Source organism: Mustela putorius, unplaced genomic scaffold, assembly GCF_011764305.1.
Source record: "Mustela putorius furo isolate JIRA1106 unplaced genomic scaffold, ASM1176430v1.1 tig00003987_pilon_pilon_pilon, whole genome shotgun sequence".
Classification (NCBI taxonomy): Eukaryota; Metazoa; Chordata; class Mammalia; order Carnivora; family Mustelidae; genus Mustela; species Mustela putorius.
The window spans coordinates 902606-929335 of NW_025422126.1; the positions used below are offsets into that span (position 1 = coordinate 902606).

General features: G+C 37.2%; 3 protein-coding genes across 3 annotated transcripts; all 3 read left to right on the forward strand.

The window, feature by feature from the left end:
- Positions 1-4224: 4224 nt before the first annotated feature.
- LOC123389588 (olfactory receptor 52Z1-like) lies at positions 4225-5196 on the forward strand. The gene has a single exon (XM_045071499.1). The coding sequence runs from the start codon at positions 4225-4227 to the stop codon at positions 5194-5196; it is 972 nt and encodes a 323-aa protein (XP_044927434.1).
- A 7886-nt stretch (positions 5197-13082) lies between these two features.
- LOC101672146 (olfactory receptor 51I2-like) lies at positions 13083-22939 on the forward strand. Its single transcript, XM_045071358.1, is given in 5 exon segments — positions 13083-13158; positions 13962-13995; positions 14610-15525; positions 22387-22580; positions 22852-22939. Coding segments are annotated over 5 exon segments (1308 nt in total).
- Positions 22940-24837: 1898 nt separating this feature from the next.
- Positions 24838-25776, forward strand: LOC101684243 (olfactory receptor 52A1-like). The gene has a single exon (XM_004779029.2). The coding sequence runs from the start codon at positions 24838-24840 to the stop codon at positions 25774-25776; it is 939 nt and encodes a 312-aa protein (XP_004779086.1).
- Positions 25777-26730: the final 954 nt, after the last annotated feature.

Here is a 26730-nt window from a genome sequence, read left to right on the forward strand (position 1 = left end):
CAAATAAAAATCTATAGTAGCTAGTGACATTTCTTGAACCCTCTGATGCTAATTCTACCATGTGACCCATGGAAGAGACAGAAAGCCAAGGAGCCTTAAAATTTCAGGTAGATAAGAGGCCAGAATTCAGTATTAGCCACCTTCTAAAAAGCATACAATGCTTCCACATGTGGCCTTGACCACCTTGATCATTTCCTCACCATGTTGTAAACATTTGCAGACGGCTCTGTGGAAACAGGCTGTGAAGGCACTAGCAGGAGTCTTTGCCACGCAAATGAGAAGTGCACATTTAATGGCAAGTGTGTGTTAACCTGGGTGTGCAAGAGTGCTGTGCAAAGGACAACCTGCACATGGGGTACATGGAAAGGACGGGGTTGCGGTGGTTCTCCCTGAGGCCAGCGTGGCCCTCTCCTTCCAGGAGTGAGAGGAGTTCAGTCCTCTGGGTTTGACAATCTTGAGCCCGAGAGATGCCCAGAGGAGCTATAAATACCCAGCTCCCCATTTCCTCACCATGTTGTAAACATTGTCGGCTTTTCTTTTCTTTCTTCTTTTCTTCTTCTTCTTTTTTTTTTTTTTTTCATTCTACTAGCTAAGTATCTTTAGGATCCTAGAAAGTACAGGTAAGAAGCTGATTTTTGCTTAGCTAGGACATTTAAAAAAAGACATCAGAAAAAAAAGAAAGGAAAGGGAAGGGAAGGGGACGAAATCTTAGAAAAACACAGAAGCTGCTCAGGATTCCTAGAACTTGATCATCTTGCGTTTCTCTCATGCCTGATCTTTGAGGTACTGTGTGGCTGTGACTGGACTGCCTGGGCAATTGTAGTAGTGTCTCTTGGGCTTGGGCTATCTTCCTAAATGAATTGTCTACAAAGAGCACAAGTATATATATATATATATATATATATATATATATGTATTTTTGAATATGTTTATGCACTGGTTGTCTACCTTTGATATATGGCCCTGAATGTTGGGCATATGTGCACCAAATTTGTAGTAATGTCCAGTAATAGGATTGGGCTGAGGAGATAAACAAGCCTAATAGTTAAAGACCATGTATATGTGTCTATACACAAACCCATGCATGCCTTTTTTCCAAAGAGTTCACTGGATATTCACCATATAGCAGGCGCTGAGCTTAGCACAGAGTAAGAAGCTGAGGCTCCTTATATAACAATGATGTTACACTAGCACTGGAGCAAGATTAAAACTCTGTTTCTAAGCCCATTACATTCCCTGTGCTGAACTGCCTACACCTTATAAAACTAACATGACGGGTTAGAGGTGAAAATTACAGTGAATGTCGTGTGTCTAGTGTGAGATGGTATGTCTTGACCTATGTGGTTGCTCTAAACCAGTCCCATCCTTGTCCAGTGGAGCATAAGCCTGTTGTCCAAAAACGTAAACTTAGTTCATAGTAAAAATGATTTTGATCTTAATGATGGCCATTTTGGAAGTCCCCTAATTTCATCTGTGGTTAGGATAAAAATAGGTCTGATTTATGTCACAACCATCTATAAATACTATGTTCAGAATTTGCTCACTTTTTAATTGATGTTTATTTGGGGTATTTTATATATGAAGACTAAGCTTTGAATTAAGATATTTTTTAATTGAATTTTTTAAAAATTTCTTTTCAGCGTAACAGTATTCATTGTTTTTGCACCACACCCAGTGCTGCATTCAATACGTGCCCTCCCCAATACCCACCACCTGGTTCCCCCAACCTACCACCCCCTGCCCCTGAAAAACCCTCAGATTGTTTTTCAGGGTCCATAGTCTCTCATGGTTCACCTCCCCTTCCAATTTCCCTCAGCTCCCTTTTCCTCTCCATTAATGATAATGCAGTGAGAATTAGTCTCACCCAGTATTTAAATCTAATCTATGAGCCCAGAGTTACACTGTCCCTACTCAACACACACTGCCTCCATGCATGCATTTATGATTCAGTTAGAATAGGCCAATAGGAATATTGGGAAGAAATGTTTCAGGGTGCCCCAAAGCTATAAGTTAGGTAGCTGCTGGTGATAATGCTTTGCCCAAACAAAACCAAATAAGATAAACCAGATCACTGGTGTCCCAAAAGATCAGAAGAACATCTGCAAAATTTGTTTTGTTTTGTTTCTCTTTGACCTCTATTTCCGTGTTTCTTCCAACACTTAGACTCTCCTCTCTCCCATTTCTGATGTCATTATGAAAGCCTGCTCACTGCATATCCGGTCCCCATAACTGCACTTGACTCACATACATGGCTCTGGTATAGGTCTGGGCTAGGCACACTCCCACATTAATCTTTTCTCTCACCCTCTAAACCCCACAACCCCATTTAAAATAAGTTTTCAAGGATTAATTTTAGCTCTATATGAAATGGTTAAATAATTGGTATATGTAATCAAAAGAGATAGAGACACTTAAGCATCTCAACATTTTCTTACAGCATTTTCAAAGAATCCCATATCACCTTAAGGAAAGGCCTAATGGGGTCACCACTTATGCATTATATATTCTAATCTCTATTGAAACAAAAGGTCCAATGGACTACTGAGAACAAACTAGTGGCTGCCAGAGGGGCAGGGGGCAGAGATGGGTACAATGGGTAAAGAGTAGGGGGAGATAAAAGCTTCCAGTTGTGGAATTAATAAGTCACAGAAATAAAAGGCAAACATAGGGAATATAGTAGTGGTATTGCAAAGACATTGCATGGTGACCTACGAGAAGTATCCTTATGGCCAGTAAAACAAAGCACATAGACTTGTCCAATCATGGTATGTGGTAGAGTGAAACTAATGGAATATTGTATATAAATTATACTTCAATAAAAACAAAGAAAAAGGGTGCCTGGGTGGCTCAGTGGGTTAAGCCGCTGCCTTCGGCTCAGGTCATGATCTCAGGGTCCTGGGATCGAGTTCCGCGTCGGGCTCTCTGCTCAGCAGGGAGTCTGCTTCTCTCTCTCTCTCTGCCTGCCTCTCTGCCTACTTGTGATCTCTCTGTCCAATAAATAAATAAATAAATCTTAAAAAAAAAAACAAAGAAAAAAAGGAAATGTTCTCCACATATTTCAATCCTATGACATGAAGTGCCAGAATATTGACCACTTAATGAAAAATAAAAGGTAAAATGATAAAATGATAGTGTGCAATGATCTGACCCCAGTGAGACCAAGGGATAAAGGCAAACATCCCTTAAGTCCATATCCCTCTTCAGCAAATGCTGTCATCTAGCTTTTACTTGAGAATGGGGATTACGGGAGGTTGGAAGCTACTTGTCGTCCACTTGTTTGCATCCATGTCTCTATCCCTGATTACATGTGCCTGCTTATGTGTACAACCCTCATACACACATCCCATTCCAATGTTACATCTCCGAGCCTGCTTTTCACTCAAGATTTCTCCTGCTTTTATCCACAACTTTTGGAATGACAAAAAAAGAATAATCAGTAATTTACCCTCCTTCCCATCTATCTCATAATGTGAAACATTAATATTTGTATGTAGTTTAGGATTTTACTGTTCATCCTTTAATTTTAAGAAACATGTTGATTTGCAGACCAGAATCAGTGAATTACCTGTAAATCCTCAGTGCCTGGCCATTAGAATCAGTTCAGTGGTCAATCAATGAAGAACAGGGCCTATTGGTTATAATGCTGGGAATTTATTTTGGTAAAACCTTAGTTCCTCCTTCTCTCTTAAGAAGTGAGATCAACTTCACATGTATCTATTTTACTCAGTGATATCATCAGTGAAAATTGTGATGACATGTTTTTGTATCTAGTGTTATTTCTATAGGCAGTATTGGATGGTGACTGAGATCAAAGCTTTAAAATTTATGTTGCCTGGTTTTGATTCCATGGGACTTAGGTCAAGAAGCTGAAAGTCTGTGGGACTTTTTTAAATCTATCAGAATAATTATAGTATCCATATCAAGGATTATTATAAAGGTCTTTTCAACAGTCTGTTGTGAAGATTAAAGAGCTGTATTTGGAATGTTCCATTAGACATAGTAAACACTTATTAAATGCTAACTACTTTACTCAAGATATATTTTAATTCTTCCACGGAAAGAGTCAGATTTCAATTGTAGGCTAGTTAATATATCTTGCTGTCCTCCCACAGAGAAGAATATATTGGGGGAAAAAAATCTGGTCAGCCATCATTCCACCTAATGAGGTGTTCCTCAATCATGACTCAGCCCTGTGGCTTTTATTAAAGGTACTAGGTCTGGAATATGCTGCCACAGATGCCTCCCTCCTCTTATAATCACAGCAGTCCCCAGGATATGTGGTATGTCTTGATTGGAATCCCAGGACTGGAAGATTTTCACACCTGGATCTCCATCCCTATCTGTTCCATGTACGTTTTGGCTGTCGTAGGCAACGTGTTCTTGATCTTCGTGATTGTGACTGAGCGCAGTCTCCATGAGCCCATGTATATCTTCCTTTCCATGCTGGCCTCAGCAGATGTGCTGCTCTCCACAGCCACAGCCCCAAAGATGCTGGCTATCTTCTGGTTCCAGTCCATGGATATATCCTTTGCTTGCTGTGTGTCCCAGATGTTCTTCATACATTTCATCTTTGCGGTGGAATCTGCTATTCTCCTGGCCATGGCATTTGACCGCTATGTGGCCATCTGTCACCCCCTGAGATATACCACAATCTTAACCTCTTCGGTAATTGGGAAGATTGGCATAGCAGCTATGGTCAGGAGCTTCATCATCTGCCTTCCATTCACCTTCCTGGTACACAGACTTAGGTATTGTGGGAGAAACATCATTCCCCATTCCTACTGTGAGCACATGGGCATTGCTAGATTGGCATGTGACAATATCAGGGTGAACATCATCTATGGGCTGACTGTGGCCCTGCTGTCCACAGGACTGGACATTGTGTTCATCATTATGTCTTACACCATGATCCTTTGCACAGTGTTTCAGATACCTTCCTGGGCTGCCAGATTCAAGGCCCTCAACACATGTGCTTCCCACATCTGTGTCATCCTTATGTTTTATGCCCCAGCATTCTTTTCATTTTTTGCCCATCGTTTTGGAGGGGAAACCATCCCTCATCATGTCCACATCCTAGTAGCCAACCTCTATGTGGTGGTGCCCCCTATGCTAAACCCCATCATTTATGGGGTCAAGACCAAACAGATTCAAGACCGAGTATTTCTCCTTTACTCCCGCATCACCACATGTTGTTAAAATGAAGATTAATGCCTAATGCTGGATATTTCTCAATAAAACACACACACTCACCCACATACACACATACAATTTGAATGACTAATGGGAATAAAGAAAGTCCATAAATAATCCTCAACACTCATAAAAAAAGGACAGTAAATGCCAAAGTTACCAATGCATTTCCCTAAAGCACTTAAAAACTTTGAAAAAAAAAAAAAGATATTCTGAATTCTCCTAGACATGCTATTATCTTGCATTGTAGCTTCTTCTTAAGCAAACATAAGAGAACTCTGAGTAAAGAGGAATACATTTTAGGGTTCAACCTAAATGGAGCTTTCTTGGGTAGAGCTGGGGAATGAAAATGGTGAGTTGCCTTGCTTTTGTGGAGACTGTTGAAATTTTGCTGAAATATGAAACACTCCTGCATTCAGGAAACACTTGGGCCAGTAACACAAAGCCACTAAAATAAATTATCTACAACTTTTCTTCTTAAATTAAAATGTGAATTCTTTAATGTTATTTTATGATTTATTTATAGAGAGTCTACTCAATGGAATAGACAGAGTATAGCTGTATTGTATGAACAGATAATATTGAATTAAAACAAGTAACAAATTAAATGAGCCCATCTGAGACAATGTAGACACCTTAAAGCTTAACACTTCCTTCCCTGTATTTCAGGGGCTTCGGACCCAAATCATCAACAAAACATCTTGGTATCAAAAAAAACTTCACTGAGGGCGGAAATAAAAGATTAAAAATTCCATACCCAGGCCAAAATTAAAAGGCAGTAAAAGATTAAATAGGATGTTTACAGGTAATCTTACATAAAAAGGCTTTTGTCCCACCAAACATAATATTCTATAATTTGTCTCCAGACTATCTTCATTTCTCCATTCAAGAAGATATTTTTATCTGAAAAAGTAAGTATTTTTACAATCTCTCATTCCTCAAGGCCCATCATGATCCTACACAGAATATACTGGGGGGAAAAATCTGGACAGACATGTGAAATCTGATCTTATTTACAATTGAAGAAAACAAAAAATGAAGTTGGAAACATTTTCTTGAACATTTACAAACTTCTCTGAGTTAGTCTTTTTCTTTGTTTTTCCATTATGCATATATAGTATATGTTCATATACACACATTTATGTATGTATAGTGTCAATGTGAGAAATGAAAGGCTGTTTCCTTGACCTTTGGAATCCTGAATAATTAAATTGGATTGAAATATATGTTATATTCACTTCCTGAATTTCAGCAAGGAAGTCTATTTTAGGAATTAAAAAAAATACTTTTATATTAGAAATACTCATGAAAGAAATTGAGGAAGACACAAAGAAATGGAAAAATGTTCCATGCTCCTGGATTGGAAGAATAAATATTGTGAAAATGTCTATGCTACCTAAAGCAATCTACACATTTAATGCAATTCCTATCAAAGTACCATCCATCTTTTTCAAAGAAATGGAACAAATAATTCTAAAATTTATATGGAACCAGAAAAGACCTCGAATAGCCAAAGGGATATTGAAAAAGAAAGCCAACGTTGGTGGCATCACAATTCCGGACTTCAAGCTCTATTACAAAGCTGTCATCATCAAGACAACATGGTACTGGCACAAAAACAGACACATAGATCAATGGAACAGAATAGAGAGCCCAGAAATAGACCCTCAAATCTATGGTCAACTAATCTTCGACAAAGCAGGAAAGAATGTCCAATGGAAAAAAGACAGCCTTTTCAATAAATGGTGCTGGGAAAATTGGACAGCCACATGCAGAAAAATGAAATTGGACCATTTCCTTACACCACACACAAAAATAGACTCAAAATGGATGAAGGACCTCAATGTACGAAAGGAATCCATCAAAATCCTTGAGGAGAACACGGGCAGCAACCTCTTCGACCTCTGCCGCAGCAATATCTTCCTAGGAACAACGCAAAAGGCAAGGGAAGCAAGGGAAAAAATGAACTACTGGGATTTTATCAAGATCAAAAGCTTTTGCACAGCAAAGGAAACAGTTAACAAAATCAAAAGACAACTGACAGAATGGGAGAAGATATTTGCAAACGACATATCAGATAAAGGACTAGTGTCCAGAATCTATAAAGAACTTAGCAAACTCAACACCCAAAGAACAAATAATCCAATCAAGAAATGGGCAGAGGACATGAACAGACATTTCTGCAAAGAAGACATCCAGATGGCCAACAGACACATGAAAAAGTGCTCCATATCACTCGGCATCAGGGAAATACAAATCAAAACCACAATGAGATATCACCTCACACCAGTCAGAATGGCTAAAATCAACAAGTCAGGAAATGACAGATGCTGGCGAGGATGCGGAGAAAGGGGAACCCTCCTACACTGTTGGTGGGAATGCAAGCTGGTGCAGCCACTCTGGAAAACAGCATGGAGGTTCCTCAAAATGTTGAAAATAGAACTGCCCTATGACCCAGCAATTGCACTACTGGGTATTTACCCTAAAGATACAAATGTAGTGATCCAAAGGGACACATGCACCCGAATGTTTATAGCAGCAATGTCCACAATAGCCAAACTATGGAAAGAACCTAGATGTCCATCAACAGATGAATGGATCAAGAAGATGTGGTATATATACACAATGGAATACTATGCAGCCATCAAAAGAAATGAAATCTTGCCATTTGCAACAACATGGATGGAACTAGAGCGTATCATGCTTAGCGAAATAAGTCAAGCAGAGAAAGACAACTATCATATGATCTCCCTGATATGAGGAAGTGGTGATGCAACATGGAGGCTTAAGTGGGTAGAAGAAGAATAAATGAAACAAGATGGGATTGGGAGGGAGACAAAACATAAGTGACTCTTAATCTCACAAAACAAACTGAGGGTTGCCGGGGGGAGGGGTTTGGGAGAAGGGGGTGGGATTATGGACATTGGGGAGGGTATGTGCTTTGGTGAGTGCTGTGAAGTGTGTAAACCTGGTGATTCACAGACCTGTACCCCTGGGGATAAAAATATATGTTTATAAAAAATAAAAAATTAAAGATTTAGAAAGAAAAAAAAAAAAAAAAAAAAGAAATCCTTTTTTGCCAACCCCACACTAACTTTATAAAATTGCCCTGATATGTAACTATTGGTTTTTGAGTGGTAAAATGGAATTATTTTAGTACCTTCTTTATTGGATTCATAATTAAATGAAATATGACAGATGATGTACTTGGCATTTAGTAAGTATAGATTTTATTTTGATGATGATGGTAATTTCTCTGAACAAAGACACTAACCCAATCCACCAAACTGAACCTAATCCTGCTAATAATAATTTGTAGAAAATGGTTGGAACAGGTCATTATCCTAGATATGGAAGTCACAGAAAAGGTTGACAAAAAGTTGCAGCCAATAGGATTTTGGTTCAAGTGCAGGTTCTCCAAGGAATGATGGGGAGGTGGAGAGTAAATAGATGACAATATGCTGACAAAATATTTTCTTAAATGAGTGGTTTAAGTGAGCTTTAAAGAAGAAGAATTTTTAATGTGTGATTTCGGCAGTAGGAAACTAAGAATATGCCAATTTCCCTCCCAGAATTATGAAATACAATAAGATAAATAATGATTGAGTTGATTTCTTTTTATTTCAAAGATTTTATTTATTTATTTGACAGAGAGATAGATCACAAGCAAGCAGGCAGAGGGGAGGTGGGGAAGCAGGCTCTCTGCCGAGCAGAGGGCCAATGCAGGGCTCAATCCCAGGACTCTGAGATCATGACCTGAGCTGAAGTCAGAGGCTTAACCCACTGAGCCACCCAGGTGCCCCGACAGCCTTAATTTTAAGAAACTTTCAGGCTGAGGGCTCAGGCATGTGTAGATATTGAAGGAGCTAGGAGACCTCTGTCTGTGCTTACCTGCTGGAGGCACGGTTCCTGAGCCATTGCCCTGGAGATTTTGAAGGTGATGCTCCATATCCTACTGTCTCCTGACCACTAAATCATCAGCTGGGTAACAATGACTAAAAAAGATGGAATAGCACACAAGGTAGAGATGGAGAGCTCTGGAGGAGCTTAGAGAAAACTGACATACTCTTGCAGATGCAATTAAACAAACAGGACTCTAAAAGGTTGTTAAGTTGAGAACAGTCTTTCATAACAGGAAGAGGCTGGGTAATTTAATATCAGACTCTGAGACCTAGAGAACTAAAGAATATGTTATTTAGGTAGCTGAGCAATACCTTTCTCTAGACGTAGATTTGGAGACTACAGAGTCAGAAGAATAAATCTTCCTTCTTATGGTTTTTGCTCTGCCCTAAATGGTTTCAGCCATGGTGAAACTCTGTGACATAAAGAATATGGCATCAAGAAAATGTATCCCAAAGCATGAAGAGGCTAAAGAGACTAGTATACCCAGTGTAAAGACTGTTAGAAAATATCATATTATAATTGGCGTTTTAGTTAATACAAGTTAAAGAAGTATAAGAATTGGTGAAAGAAAAAAGACAAATTCTAGATTTTATCAATTGATTTTTATTTGTTTATTTATTTACTTATTTTCTTAGGCTTTATAAAGCATAGGAAAGTTAATGGAATTCCATAAATGCATCATACAAATACATAAATTTTTATACTGCATTGTGTACTTGAAATTTGCTGAGAGGATAGATCTTGGGTATTCTCATGGCAAAAGAGAAAAAATTAAGAAAGTGGTACAGGTATGAAGTGATGGATAGGTTAATTGGCTTGGTTTTGGTGAATATTTCATAATATACACCTATATAGGGCCATCAGTAACACACATCCAATATAAGTGATTTTTGATCGTCAGTTATACCTCAATAAAGCTGGAGGAAAGTCAATACTGTTGTATAGCAGCTATAATGAATGGAAAAATTAAATAGAAAATTATGTTAATTAAAATGGTAAACAAGGGGTACCTGGGTGGCTCAGTTGGTTAAGTGTCTGCCTCCAGGTCAGTACATGAACTCAGGGTCCTGGGATGGAGCCCTGTGTCAGGGGACCCTGCTCAGGGTTAGTCTGCTTCTCCCTCTCCCTTTGCCCCACCCCCTGCTCATGTTCTCTTTCTTGCCCACTCTCTCTCTCTCAAATAAATAAATATAATCTTTAAAAAATAAAAAATAAATTAAATAAAATGATCTGGTAACAAAGTGTGCCTAAAATAAATGTAGGAAATGTTCATTGCATATTGTTTGTTGTAATGATATTGACCCTAAAATAATCTGCAAATTCAACATAATCCCAATTAAATGCTAATCTATTTGATTACTTGTATACTGATTTTTTTTTCTTTTTTTATTGTGGTGAAATATATGTGCCATAACATTTGTTATAATGATAATTTAAGTATAAAATTCAGTGAAATTAATAATATTTAGAATTGTTATATAATTATCACCACCAATTCCAAAATTTTTCATCACCCAAAATAGAAACTCTATACTTCTTTTTCTATTGGGGGGGTTGGAGGGAAGAAATACATTTTTATTAAAACAGAGGAACACTCAAATTTTTTTTATTTCCCCCCCAATTTTTACTTAAATGCTAGTTAACATACACTGCAAATGGGTTTCAGAAGTAGAATTCAGTGATTCATCACTTACATATAATACCCGTGCTCATCACTACAAGTGCCCTCCTCAATACCCATCACCCATCCAGCCCATCCCCCACATACCTCCTTCCATCAATCCTTAGTTTGTTCTCTATCATTGAGTCTCTTATAGTTTGTCTCCTCCTCTCTCCTTTCTCCTCTTTCTTCTCCTCCTCCTCCTCCTTCTTCTTTCCCTACCCACACGTTCATCTGCTTTGTTTCCTAAATTCAACATATGGGTGAAAATATATGCTATTTGTCTTTCTTTGATTGACAGATCAGATTGTTATGGGAAACTATACCTCTTAACCAATAATTCTTCCTCCCCCTGGTAACCTCTGGTCTACTTTACATTTTTATAAATTTCCTTACTTGTATAAGTGGAATAATATATATTTATGTTTTGTGTCTGGCTTATATTATGGTTTTAATGTTTATATATGTATCATTTCTCTATTTTTATACATCCTGGGTTGTACTGCTTATTTAAAAGAAGAAACACAGACATTCGTAAAAAAATTTTTAAAAATTACTTGACCAGATAGATAGGAACTTACATATTATAAAAACAGTAATTGTAGCACCATGAATATGACATAATAGACATTTAGAACCAAAGGCAGAATACAGAGTCTAGATATAGTTCCATATTTATATACAAATTTAAACTAAAACATATATTCCTTCAAAATGGTTGAGGAAGCACCAGATTATCTATCAATACTTGTATTGGAAAAAATGGTTTCTACATTTGTGAATAATTAGATGAAACCCTTAGTTACCCATGTCCCCCAAACAAATTCTAGATTGAATAAAGTTCTCTCCTCTCTCCTCACTTTCTCTCAATTCTTTTAAAGTCTCCATTACTATTATTGTCTCTCTATCACTGTCTAGATCACTTCTCATCTCCATCTGCAGTTCTATATCTATATCTCTATAAGTGTATCTATTTTTGAATTTGTGTATGGAATAGCTGTTTAAGAATAAAAATATTTGTCATAAAGAAAAAATGTTTACTACATAAAAATTATGTATGCCACATACATATTATAGGACAAAAATAAAATCAAAAGATAGTGGAAAGAAAAAAACATATTAAAAATGTAAGACTGAGTACTTTATAGTTTTCTGAGTATAGATTCTGTGCCTCTTTGGTTAGGTTTATTCCTAGGTATTTTATGGTTTTGGATGCAATTGTAAATGGGATTGACTCCTTAATATCTCTTTCTTCTGTCTTGCTGTTGGTGTAGAGAAATGCAACTGATTTCTGTGCATTGATTTTATATCCTGACACTTTACTGAATTCCTGTATAAGTTCTAGCAGTTTTGGAGTGGAGTCTTTTGGGTTTTCCACATATAGTATCATATCATCTGCGAAGAGTGATAATTTGACTTCTTCTTTGCCGATTTGGATGCCTTTAATTTCCTTTTGTTGTCTGATTGCTGAGGCTGGGACCTCTAGTACGATGTTGAATAGCAGTGGTGATAATGGACATCCCTGCCGTGTTCCTGACCTTAGCGGAAAAGCTTTCAGTTTTTCTCCATTGAGAATGATATTTGCGGTGGGTTTTTCATAGATGGCTTTGATGATATTGAGGTATGTGCCCTCTATCCCTACACTTTGAAGAGTTTTGATCAGGAAGGGATGTTGTACTTTGTCAAATGCTTTTTCAGCATCTATTGAGAGTATCATATGGTTCTTGTAACATGGAGGCTTAAGTGGGTAGAAGAAGAATAAATGAAACAAGATGGGATTGGGAGGGAGACAAACCATAAGTGACTCTTAATCTCACAAAACAAACTGAGGGTTGCCGGGGGGAGGGGGTTTGGGAGAAGGGGGTGGGATTATGGACATTGGGGAGGGTATGTGATTTGGTGAGTGCTGTGAAGTGTGTAAACCTGGTGATTCACAGACCTGTACCCCTGGGGATAAAATATATGTTTATCAAAAATAAAAAATTAAAAAAATATGTAAGACTGATGAATCACAGACTTGTACCCCTGAAACAAATAACACATTATGTATTAATTTAAAAAAAAATGAAAAAAGTAAACAAATTTTCTATATTTAAATAATAATTAATGATAAAATTGTTTGTTCTTTCTTTTTCTTCTTTTGTATCTTTATACCCTTACATATATTTCTGGCCAAGCCTATCAGCAGGACTTGTGTTCTCTCTTCCTCTGGAATTCTGAAGAAGTTTCCAAGGATAATTATTCTTAGTTAATTGCTCCCTGAAGTATTCTGTCTCACCCTGCCTCCCATGATGATCAGTTAAAAATCATATAAAAGAAAGTACTAACAATGCTTATGGCCTGGTTAGAAGGAAACAGCAAGGAAGGGGAGGCATGGATTGATGTGTCTGCTGCCAGTTCACCTGGTAAGAAAGTATCTGATAAATAGGATCAGTTGAGTTATTTTTAATGCTCTCCTGGTAACTGCCTTGCACCAGGTTGGAAAAGCTGCTTATTAACAACTCAGCTCTGCATTCAGAGGCATCACATTTGTATCTTGAAATTTGCTCATAGTGTCAGTATTTAAACTCAAGAAATTGGCAACTGGTACAGATCAGGCCATTTTACGCAGAGAGTTGTTTTTTAAACATTTATTAGCATTCCACTGGTTATACCTAACCAAGAGCACCAACCCACTATGATAAGAAGACTTCACCTTCATGCACTGTCTCTATCTCAAGCTTCATCCTGAATTCCACATCTGGTTCCTCACCTTTACACCCAACGCTCTGCTACAGGTTGTAGAGTTAAGTGTTAATGAACTTATTTCCAAATAATGAACTCTAGCCCTAACCTCCATCCTTGCCATCATATTCAGCTTGTGAGATCCTGAAGGTTGTGGACCCCAGGTTCCAGCAGGAGACACTTACCCTTCTACAAAATACAGAGCAACTTTCCCCATCATCCATGGGTAGTAGGTGGAGAAAGAGTGAACTGGTAAGTTTAAAAAAGGACATTAGAAAATACTAAAAACTGGGGCTTCTGGGTGACTCAGTGAGTTAAAACCTCTGCCCTTTGGCTCAGGTCATGATCCCAGGGTCTTGGGATAGAGTCCCACATCGGGCTCTCTGCTCGGCAGGGAGCCTGCTTCCCCCTCTCTCTCTATGCCTGCTTGTCTGCCTACTTGTGATCTCTGTCAAATAAATAAATGAAATATTAAAAAAAAAAGAAAATACTAAAAACTTGGAGAAACTAGCCCTGTTTTCTAATACTTAACTGTTCCTTTTATTTCCTGGGTTGAGTGTTTACTGTTCCAAATATGACAAACAACTTACATACATTATCCTATGTAACTATTATTGTGTTTATATCAAATATCTGGATCTCAGATATCCCAAGATCGCAATTCTATTAAGTTTTAGAATCATGAATTTTCTTTATTACTGTGTTATATTCCTTTTGCTACTTATATTCACTCCTCTACAAACGGCAGAAAATTACCAGATCTTTCTTCAGTCTTCAATTTCCATGGAAAGCTGTCATTTCCATACTTATTATCACTGGCTTTCACTGCCATATATGGCCCAGTGGAGATTTCTGTTCATGCCTTTTGTGTTTGGTGTGTAGCCCATGGAGATACACTCTTCTACATGTCTAAACAGATTTCTCTTCCACACAGGATGTTTCAGAAATAAGTTTCCCATCTCTTTGGCAAGAAAGTGTTTTGAATAAGACTATCAAGAGATTGAAATTTGATGTATAATAACTGACCAGAGATTTATATTCTCCAGACCCCATGTGCTTCCCTGTGTCTTCCAAAGAAGTCTCACCATGACGTTTTCAATGGGTCCCTTGCATTCACACCTGCGACATTCACTCTTGTTGGCATTCCAGGACTAGAGGCAGAGCACATCTGGGTATCCATCCCTTTCTGCCTTTTATACATCATCATCTTCCTAGGAAATGGCATCATTCTTCATATTATCCAGATTGATCCTGCTTTGCACCAACCCATGTACTTCTTTTTGGCCATGCTAGTGTTTGTTGAACTTAGGGTCTCTGCTTCCACCATGCCCACTGTGTTAGGAATTTTCCTCTGTGGAATTAATGATCTCAGTTTTGGTGGTGGTCTGCTCCAGATGTTCTCAATGCACTTTTTTACCATCATGGAGTCAGGTGTCCTTCTGGCTATGTCTGTAGACCTTTTTGTGGCCATCTACAGCCCTCTACACTATACAACCATCCTGACAATCCCCCGCATCATTGGGATGGGTGCCACTATTGCCTTTCGAAGTGTGGTGCTCATGTTCCCACTGCTCTTCCTCCTGAAGGGTCTGCCTTTCTGTGGCCACAATAACCTCACACACTCTTATTGCCTCCATTCAGATCTCATCAAATTACCCTGTGGAGACACCCACCCCAGTAGCATCCTGGGTCTGTTTGTCATTACCTCCACATTTGGGCTGGACTCATTGCTCATTGTGGTTTCTTACGTGTTGATTCTTCACACTGTACTAGGAATAGCTTCTGGAACTGGGAGGTGGAGGGCACTCAACACATGTGTGTCACACATCTGTGCTGTTCTTATGTATTATGGGCCCATGATCAGCCTCTCCTTGCTTCATCGCTTTGGGTGACACTTACCTCCACTCCTCCAGACTGTCATGGCCAATGCCTACCTCTTCTTCCCACCCGTGGTCAACCCCATCGTCTATAGTATAAAAACTAAGGAAATTCGCAATAGCATTGTTCGTACACTGACTAGAAAGAGGCATGGGGTCTATTCCAGACAGGTAATATCTTAAGAATGTAGAAATTTGGATCAGACCTTATTGCCTGGATATTACTTCAGCAAATGGGAAAAATTCCGTAATTTATTATTGCTTAGGAGAAAGCTGTGGGCTTTAGCAGATGGAGAAATGAAAAATAGTCTCACCCTTTCTCTCTGAAAATACAGAATGTGATTACTTTGATGTAAGCTTCTAGAAGGAGACACAGTCCCCAGGCTTTAACCTGGTAAAGATCTTGCTCAACTATTCAGTACTTAAATACATGATTCATTTGTTTTTTCCCCTTGGAAATAGGTAGAATGGTCCTAGGGAGGTATGTATTTCCAAGTACATACAATTTAGTGATACATATTTGTCATACATTTTGTGAGGACACAAAAGAGTATGTATAGTATGGGAGTATAGAGTGTGGGAGATAGAAAAACAACATAGAAAAAGAATTATAGAAGCTGGATGATGGGTGGATGGAGTTTCATTATTACGTTCGTTTTGAAATAAGTAAAAGCTTTTGTAATAAAAATTTAAAAACATACTGTGTACAAATGAATCTTAAGATTAAGTATTCATTGAATGTATGTTGTGAAGCAGTGTTATATCTAGAGCAGCAGGTTATACAGATGGACACTACAACCAGAGTGCCAGATTATGGAGTTCCACGTTTATTTGACAGAAGCTATATATGGCGTACCATACTAAGTGATTTACATCACTTACAATTAAATGAAGATCATTTAATTCATAGAACAGGTATATGAAGCTATTTTCAGTATTTTCTACATCATGCAGATATGGAAATGAAAACATAGAGAAGTCAGGTATAATTCTCCAAATCACGGTTAGCCTGTGGCAGAATCTGGATTCTAAACTAGACAACACAAAAAACTAAATTTTCAACAAATAGTATTATGAGTTGGTTCCATATCATAAAATTCAAATATAATTAATTATAATTAACTAATTATAGTCTGTAATGATGACACCTAAATATTTCTTCAAGGGAATATTTATACAATGGGGCTCCACTTAAAATAGTCTGGCTTCCAAGGAATTCTCTTCTTTATTCCCCACAACCACCAGAAACATCACCCATGATACTATGGGTCAAACTTTCATTCTTACACTGATGATAAAGAATTGTTGAAAACAGCAACTCAATTTTATTTGTAATGTTTTATTACATGTCATTCCTTGTGACTTTAGTCCTTGCAGGTGACAGACTTAATTCACTCTGAGGATCACAGCAAGAATCTGCCTCATCTCATTGTTGTACAAATCAGTTTAGGCTAATTCATGCTACAGTAAAAAATAGCACCCAAATCTCAAGGGACTAAACATAAAATTTTCCTCTCTCAGCTACATTTACAGTGTAGATAGAGGGTGGAGGGTGAATTCATGCACCATTTAAGTATCAGTAAGAGAATTTGGTGGAGCCTCTTAACATTTCAATATGAAGCTCTTAGAATAGATGTTGCTTGTAAACAAAAAGAAGGTGAGTAAGCACCAGAATGTTAATGCTTTTATCTATAAGTGACACACCAATTGTGCTCATATTCACTTATGCAGAGGATGTTGAAAAGCCACAAAATTACAGATGTAAAGAGGAGAAGAGAAGGAAACCAAGAAATATTGGTAAACAGCATGAGTGTGTGATTGTGAATATACCATCAAGGTCTGACAGGAAAAAGGAAATAATTATATCAGAAATTTACTGAACTTGTTTGCAGCATAAGATACTCTCAGTGGCACAGAGGAAACAGGATGCCAAAATTATGTTATCACCCCAATCTGAAAAGCCAGGATAAAAACAAACAAAACAAAACAAAACAAAAACACCTAAAATACTAACAGGCCCAGAAACATCACAAAAATGAAACAGATGAGATATAAAACAATAGAGACTAGTGAGGACAGAAGTAGAATGAAGAGATATTTCCCCTTATGAAGAAAGCAGATACCATTCAGTTCCAGACAACTTTTATCTTTTAGGAATAAAAGTCCAATGTTAACTCATTTTTTAAAAGTTTATTTTTTTTTTTATTTTATGCTGCTGTGAACAATATTGTTATGATGATTAGGGTGGAAATCCTGTACAAGCTAGTATTTTTATGGCTCTTGGGTAAGTACCAGGAGTGGGAATGCTGGGTCTTAGGCTATATGTAAGGATAACTTTTAAAACAAATTCCAAACCACTTTCTAAGTAGCTCCACAATTTTACATTACCATCAGCAGTATGTGAGAATTCCAGATGCTCCACAGTATTCAGCAAAATCAGTCTTTAATTTCGTCTGTTGTAGCTGGTGTGTAGATATATCTCACTGTGATTTTTTAAAAAGATTTTATTACCTATTTCAGAGAGAAAGCACAAGCAGTGAGAAGGGGCAGAGGGAGAAGTAGACACCATGTTGAGCAGGGAGCCCTAAAGATGTGGGGCTCAATCCCAGGACCCCAAGATCATGACCTAAACAAAAGGCAGACCCTTAACTGACTGAGCCACCTAGGTGCCCCACCTCCTTGTGATTTTCGTTAGCATTCTCTAATGACTGAACATGCTGAGACCATTTTCATGAGCTTATTGCCCATTCGTTATCTTTCTGTGTGGGTATGTGCAGTGACTTCGAATCTTTTGGACATATATATATATATATATATATATATATAAATATTTTATTTATTTGTTTGACAGACAGAGATCACAAGTAGGCAGAGAGGCAGGCAGAGAGATAGGGATGAAGCAGGCTCCCTGCTGAGCAAAGAGCCTGATTCAGGGCTTAATCCTAGGACCCTGAGACCATGACCTGAGCTGAAGGCAGAGGCTTTAACCCACTGAGCCACCCAGGGGCCCCACCTAAATATATTTAAATAGACTAAATATTTCTGGCTTCATAAATAAAATTTAAGTTAGTTTGTCTCTACATGTTTCATTTTGAGATGATAAGCCTGTCTTAGCAATATGCTCTCAGCTGTGCTACCAATATCATGGGATAATGAGAAAATAGCTTTAAAGAGTTACTAAAGAGAGAGTTTAGAGAAAAAAAAAATTGTCTTTTTTATTGAAAATGTTTTTACCTGTCTTAGGTACAAATAATTGATTAGATATGTGTTTTACAAGTATTTTCTTCAGTTCGTGGCTTGTTTTAATCTTCTTAATAGCATCTTTGAAAGAATAATGTATTTTTAAATGGTAATAAAGTCCAATTTATCAGTTATTTCTCTTATTTTATGCTTTTTTATCCTTTCTAAGAAATGTTTGCCTAATTATGAGGTCACAAAAATGTTCTGGTATCTTCTAGCAATTTTAAAATTTTAGATATTTTGTTTAGGCTTATAATCCACTTTAAGTTAATTGTTATATAGAAAATTGTTGATATTTTTGGTTATGAATATCAAGTTGATTCAGCATTATTTGTAGAGAAGACTAGATTTTCTCTATTGGACAACCTTGATATTGTTTTTGAGAATCAATTGACCCCATACATAGACATTAATTTCATGACTCAATTCCATAGGATTTATCAGTGATTTTGACAATATGAGTCACTTAATGACTAGATTACTCAAAAAAAAAAGATGGACAGGAAATAAATGTAATTGATTTTACTCTGCTAAACAACCTGATTGCAATATCAATATATGCTTCATAATGAACACATAACAATATTTTTGAGAAAAAATTTGGAATGATGATCTTTTAAAGATGATTCATTTGCCTACCCTCTGAAAAAACCCACAAAATTGAGAGAAAAGTGAAAATTAATAGATATTGATCTATTTGTGAAACTATTTCCTGATATTACAATAAAGTGGGAAAAAGTTTTCCTTTCTACAGACAAAAGAAAAGGTCAAGATAGTCTTTCAAAGTATGTTTAACATGAACTGAAATTTGGATATGACATGCCAACTCAGGAACAGAATCAGGATATGTACTGAAAATATTGTTATAAGAGTTGGCATAATAAAATTTATACCCCAATTATTTTGAGAGATTCAATTACCAGCAATATTGTATAGTTTGAGAGTGAAAAGGAACCAAGATGGGATATTGGGGAAGCAGCACCAAAATTTAAATAAAATCAGTAGAATAGAAGAGGAGAGAAACAAAAGACAAGCTAGTGTAAATAGTTCTTCAGTGCTCATTCTCAAGAATGAGCAAATGAAATGTCCACAAAAGCTAAACTATGGAAGAAGCCTAGATGTCCATCAGCAGATGAATGGATAAAGAAGATGTGGTATATAAATACAGTGGAATACTATACAGCCATTAAAAAACTGACACCTTGCATTCGCAACAATGTGGATGGAAATAGAGGGTATTATGCTAAGTGAAATAAGTCAATCAGAGAAAGACAATTATTACATGATCTCACTGATATGAGGAATTTGAGAAATAAGACAGAAGATCATAAGGGAAGGGAAGAAAAATTGAAACAAGATGAAACTAGGGAGGGAGATGAACCATAAGATTCTTAATTTCAGGAAACAAACTGAGGGTTGCTGGAGAGGAGGGTGGAAGGGATGGGGTGGCTGGGGGATGGACATTGGGGAGGGTATGTGCTATGGTAAGTGTTGTGAAGTGTGTAAGACTGATGAATCACAGACCCGTACCCCTGAAACAAATAATACATTATATGTTAATTAAAAAACAATCATTCCCCTCCCCCCAGAAAACACTGAGCTAATGATTAGCTAACATGTGCTAGTCTGACCTCTGAATCAATTCTATTCAACATGAATCAGTATCATTGTATCTGTCTCCTTCATAGATGAAATTCGAGAAAGAGCATCTAAGGTCCTCTTTTTATCTTTATCTCTTCTCCCCAAAATCCATTTTGAATGCCTCCTCCATCCTACTGAAAGGATTCCTCCTAAATTTACCAGCATCTCTGTTACCTCAAGTACCTCTTAAGTTAAAAGCATACACCAGGTGCATGATGTCAAGGAGAATGTCATGTGCATAAGTATATCTTAGAATTAATCATTTATTCTAATGATAAAAGATATATGAATTATTTTTCCTATATTTCTAAAAATTTGAAAGCATGTTTATCTTCACCTTTACTTGCCTCAAGAGCAGATGACATGATTCCTCCACGTCTTCGAGGAATTAAACACCTGCATTTTGAGGGAAGGGGGGAGGTAAAGAAGAGGAAGGTATAAAGGGAGGGATAGAGAAAAATTTCATCTAATGGCCAACAACCCGCCCAGAGCTTAGTACAGAAGGATTTAGAAATGTCCATCATAGCTAGACATTCTGAAAATATTACTGAATTTATGAACATAGCTTCAATAAAATAAAAATCTGATAAATGAGACTGCAGGAGAATGAGAGTTAAAGTGTGGTAAAGAGTCATTGTGGATACTTTTTCTTTTTTCCAGAAGTGTCTCAGTGAAAGAAGGGTCCTAAGGATATTACAGAATTCATGGCATAGGAACATGCCCACATCTAAGTGTTCTTTAGATGTTTTTCCATATGGTACTAATGAGAGTGTAAAATGTTATAACCACTTTGTTGTTTTTTTGTTTGTTTGATTTCTGATTTGTGTTTTTTTAAGATTTTTTTAATATTTTATTTTATTTTTTATTTTTTCCATTTTTTAAAACTTAAATTCAGTTAGTTAATGTATAATGTATTATTTGTTTCAGAGGTAGAGGTCAGTGATTCATCAGTCTTATATATTACCCAATGCTCATTACCTCTCATGTCCTCCTATGATCCTATGTTGCTTAAATTCCACATACCAGTGAGATCATATAATTTTCTTTCTCTGATTGACTTCTTTTCTTAGCGTAATACCCTCTAATTCAATCCAATCATTGCAAATGGCAAGAGTTTTTTGTTGTTGTTGTTTGCTGAGTAGTATGCCATTTTGTGTGTGTGTGTGTGTGTGTGTGTGTGTGTGTGTGTAAACAAAATGGGCTCTTTCCATAGTTTGGCTATTGTGGACATTGTTGTTATAAACGTTGGAATGCAGTTGCCCCTTCCAATCACTATGTTTGCATCTGTGGAGTAAATATCCAGTAGTGCAATTTCTGGGTCATAAGATACTTCTATTTGCAACTTTTTAAGGAACTTCCATACTGTTTTACAGAGTGGTTACACCAACCTGCATTCCCACCAACAGTGTTCCCCTTTCTCCACATCCTTGCCAGCATCTGTTGTTTACTGACTTGTTAATTTTAGCCATTCTGATTGGTGTGAAAGAGTATCTCATTGTGGTTTTGATTTGTATTTCCCTGACACTGAGTGATATTGAGCAAAATTTTTAATGTATCTGTTAGCCATTTATATATCTTCTTTAGAGAAAGATCTGTTCATGTCTTCTGCCCATTTCTTGATAGGATTATTTGTTCTTTGGTTTTTGAGTTTAACAAGTTCTTTATAGATAATGGACAGTAGCCCTCTATCTGATATGTCATTTGCAAATAAATGTTTTTCCAAATGAGGACAGCAGAAAAGGAAGCAAGCTCATAAAAATACAACTTGTGTTTATTAATTTCTCTACATTTACCCTGTGGGGGAAGAGAAAAGAGAGTAACTATGAGTGTATGCAAGCTATAGAAATGATTTCAGAGACATTATCTGTGGATGGACCCAAAAGAGTATTATTCTGAGCTCCTGGGAACCTCCTGGACTGGCCAAGTGGTGAGGGAATCTCTCAGGTCATATTCAGACCTCCTTCTTCTCCACATTCACTGGGGAATATTTTAATTGGTAGCCAGCAGTTTTCTTCTACAATTCAAGCTCAATAAATTTAACCTGCCGCTGCCTCAGCATGATACAGACCTTGCTGTGAGTTTTGTTGGAGGATGAACCCACCAACATGATCTCAGAAAGTCTTTCAGAATAGGATCATATTTGTTTTGCAGGGACAGAAGAAAAGCAGGAAAGTTTATCATGGAGATGTCCATATATTGGATATGGCCCAAACAGCAAATGGATCAGAGTTCATGACTTTCACATGGGCTGTTACTGAGGGTGTAGACAGAAGAAGAGGTGCTTCCCAGCACATGATGCCAGGGAATGAGATCGGAATCTCAGGAGGAAGAAAGATGGATGAGAGGTAAGCAGTGAGGGATAGTGCTATGAGGACTGAGGATGGTCTTCAGGTGCCTAGTAAGAACAGAACTTGTTCTCAAAAACAAAGGGTAAGGAAGTCTCACTATCCCCAGATTTACCTCATAATGCTGCCCTACTAGCATTTCCAACAATAAGCACTCCATCCCAACTGCCCTGTACTCACATCCTCTCCCACCTTCCTTCCCACCATCTGTACCTGTCAGGTAATTACGTCTTTCTCTTGAATAAGTCAGACAATGGTATTGTTACTACAGGATTCCTATTCTAATTCAGATTAATTATGAGGAAGGAAAAAGTCAACCCTATGAGAAACGATCTGTGACCTATGGGTTTGTAGAATGAAGCACTGGACAACGAAGCTGTGGAAATCAAAGACTTAGCTGGTTGACTGACTAGTCTATCCTAAATACATGTTAGCTGAACACAGTCTTTATTCATAAATGATCCCTCTGAGTATGATCCTTCACTGGAGTTTTAGCAGCATAAACCACAGCTGTTCTTGAATAACTAGCATATTTGGTGACATTCGGTATATGATTAGGTGATTATGAACTTGCTGACATAAAGCAACAGTGTTGGAGAGTCTAGGAAAGAATGACATGACTGAACGCTGTTTGTTTTTTTTATTGTTGTTGTTTTGTTTTGTTTTGTTTTGTTTTTTAAGGACAGCAATTTTTTTTATTGTACATCTTGGGAATTTCATGATTCTAGATATGCAATTTTCAAAGCAATGATCTTTTATCAGAGAACTCTCATTTGGGGACTAAGACCTCAAGTTTTTAGAAAATTTAGTCATCAGTGAATTGTGGTGATCAAATTATCATTAGTTGTTCTATGGCCCTCTCCTGAATCATTTCTGGTATTGCAATGTCTGCCCTCTGTCTTCCCTTTCTACTTCTAGATTGGACTCCCTTTTAAGGGAGTCCCTTTAAAGGAACCTATCTTTTCACCCCTTTATTTTCTATTTATTTTTGATTCTTGAGCTCCAAAATGATCAAAGCATTTAAATGATGTGTATATATATTCTTAAACATCAACAAGCCTAAATTTACCAATCTTTTGCTAATGGTAACTCTGACCACTTTAACCCTAGAAAATAACCTCTATTCTGGCTAAACTACCCATTTACCTATGTCCTATGGGAAGCAAGGACAAGTCTGCTTGCCTCCACACTGTTGTTCAGGATTTCCTTGCCTCCTAGATGTTTCTTGCCTCTAGGTATTCTGAAACGGGTGTTACAGAATTTCTGCTATTTTAAGTATTTCTGCTCATTTTAAGGAATCCCATGTTAGCAATAAAGACAAAATAAAATACAGTTTTACTAATAATGGAAAAAAATAGCATGGAACTTTGATCCAGGCTGTAAAAATTACTAGGATTTGAATCATTTTTTTCTCAAGCTCTACCTCACTTTTTTTTTTTTTTTTGCCAGCCTTAGTAATATATTTTTTTTAATTTTTTATTTTTTACAAACATATATTTTTATCCCCAGGGGTACAGGTCTGTGAATCACCAGGTTTACACACTTCACAGCACTCACCAAAGCACATACCCTCCCCAATGTCCATAATCCCACCCCCTTCTCCCAAACCCCCTCCCCCCAGCAACCCTCAGTTTGTTTTGTGAGATTAAGAGTCACTTATGGTTTTTGAATGGACTTCCATTCTTATGTAGATATGTAATATAGATATCTAAGTATGTTATGCTCTTGGGTAGAGCCATTTCTATTATTCCTCTCTTTCATAAGAAGCTTTTGATTAGTTGCTTGCCTAAACTATCACTTCCTGACTCCGTGACAGTGGAGAGAAAAATAAAGTCCTAAGGATTGGCTGCAATTTAGGGTAGGGAGAGATTTATGAAAATCAGATTAATGTACAATTTGCAAACAAAATAAGCAAACATTATTATTTGTCCACAGATCCAGAAAGATATAACAGAAAGAGCAGCAGTTGATTCCCTTATTCAAATGATCTGGTGGTTCTAATGCATTTGCCCTTCTATGCAAAGCACCTCTTATTATAAACTAGTGTTTTGGGATGTCTTCCCTTAAAACAGTGATATGCATCAATGGCCAGTCTTTTTTCCATTAACAATATAGGTGAAATGAATGATATGACCTTCTATTTTGGCCAGAATCAGAGAGACACACTATGACAACTTTGGATATAAAAAGGAGTAGAGAAGAAGAGTACCACGGACTGAGATACTCCTTTCATGTCCTTTGGAGACCCAAAGACATTATGTCCATCTCCAACATTACAGTCTTCATGCCTTCTGTGTTGACCCTTATAGGGATCCCAGGCCTAGAGTCTGTGCAGTGCTGGATTGGGATTCCATTCTGTGCCATGTATCTCTTTGCTTTGATTGGAAATTCCGTGCTTCTGATCATCATCATTTCAGAGCGTAGCCTCCATCAACCCATGTATATTTTCCTAGGCATGCTTGGAGTCACGGATATTGTACTTGGCACAAGCATTGTGCCCAAGATGCTTGGCATTTTCTGGTTTCATATGCCAGACATTTATTTTGACTCTTGTTTGCTTCAAATGGGACTCATCCACATGTTTGAGTGCATCGAGTCAGGCATCCTCCTGGCCATGGCTATGGACCGTTATGTGGCCATCTGCTATCCACTAAGACATGGTGCCATCTTCACCCACCAGCTGGTCACCCAAATAGGGGCCGTGGTAACACTTAGGGCTGCCATTCTAGCAACCCCTTCTTTAGTCCTAATAAAGTGTCGGTTTCAGTTTTACCATACAACCATCATCTCCCATTCCTACTGTGAACACATGGCCATTGTGAAACTGGCTGCAGAAAATGTGCAGGTCAACAAAATCTATGGCCTGTTTGTGGCATTTGCTGTTGCAGGATTCGATCTCACCTTCATCACTTTGTCCTACATACAAATATTTATCACAGTTTTTCGTTTGCCCCAGAAGGAGGCTCGGTGGAAAGCATTCAATACCTGCATCGCCCACATCTGTGTCTTCCTCCAGCTCTACTTCCTTGCCTTCTTCTCCTTCTTCACACATAGGTTCGGTGCTCATATTCCCCCTTATATCCATATCCTCTTTTCTAGCCTCTACTTGCTGGTCCCCCCTTTTCTCAATCCACTTGTCTATGGTGCCAAGACCAAGCAGATCCGCATTCATGTGGTAAAGATGCTATGTTCCTAAAATCCAATGTGATTAATACCTGCAGTCTTTCCCTTTATACAATAGTAAGTAATTATCTCTCAAAATTAAATAAAACAGCAAAAATCCATGTTAATTGTGATGTTTGAGTTTTCAATTTAATTCTTTTGTGAAATTTTCCTGCTTTTTAGATGGTTTTCACATCATAGTCCATGATACCTATTGGTCATAGGGTTTAGATCCTACTGGGAAATGAGAATGAGTAATGTAGAAAAAACAAAATATATTAGTTCCTTTTTTCTTCATTTTTAATTATTGATTAAACTTTCTCCTTTAAGTATCATTTTCCAGAATGATTAACAAACACAAATCTCTCAATGAATTAAATGCAACCATGTCTCATGGTTTGTAACTTTCTGGGTCAGTGAAAATAAATCATTGATTCTGTTTGTTTCTTGACCATCCTAATCATCTTCAAAAAGAGGAGAAGTTTTTTTTTTTAATTCTTATTCAAACAAACAAAAATCCCAAACAAAGAAGCAAAAACTACATGTATCTAATTAGACATAGTCTTCAAATTGCAACATTTATTGTGTCATTCAGGGCATTAGGATGCAAAAATCCTGACCACTCTTGAGAGTTCTGCACTCTCACCATTACTTCTTTATTAACTGATCAAGAGTTATAAAAAACCTACAATATTATAAATGCTATAGTGAAGAATAGAAGCATAATGGTAAATTTGACACAGTGTTTCTGTTTTTGATTTTATAGCTACCATAGCTTTATATTTCCAGACAGAGAGAGGAAAATGAGAGAAAGGTGGTAGAGGTACCAATAGAATGTGGGTTAGCAAAAAGAGTGAAGCACTGAAATTCAACTGAAGGTAGCAGTCTGTAGAGCTACTTTTATTTTCTTTGTCTTTTTAATAGGAGTCTGATTTTTTTCTTTTTTTTTAATTTTAATTTCAGTTATTTAACATACAGTGTTATGTTA

Coding starts and splice junctions, on each gene's coding strand:
- LOC123389588 (XM_045071499.1), top strand. CDS start 4,225: ATGCTGCCACAGATGCCTCCCTCCTCTTATAATCACAGCAGTCCCCAG.
- LOC101684243 (XM_004779029.2), top strand. CDS start 24,838: ATGTCCATCTCCAACATTACAGTCTTCATGCCTTCTGTGTTGACCCTT.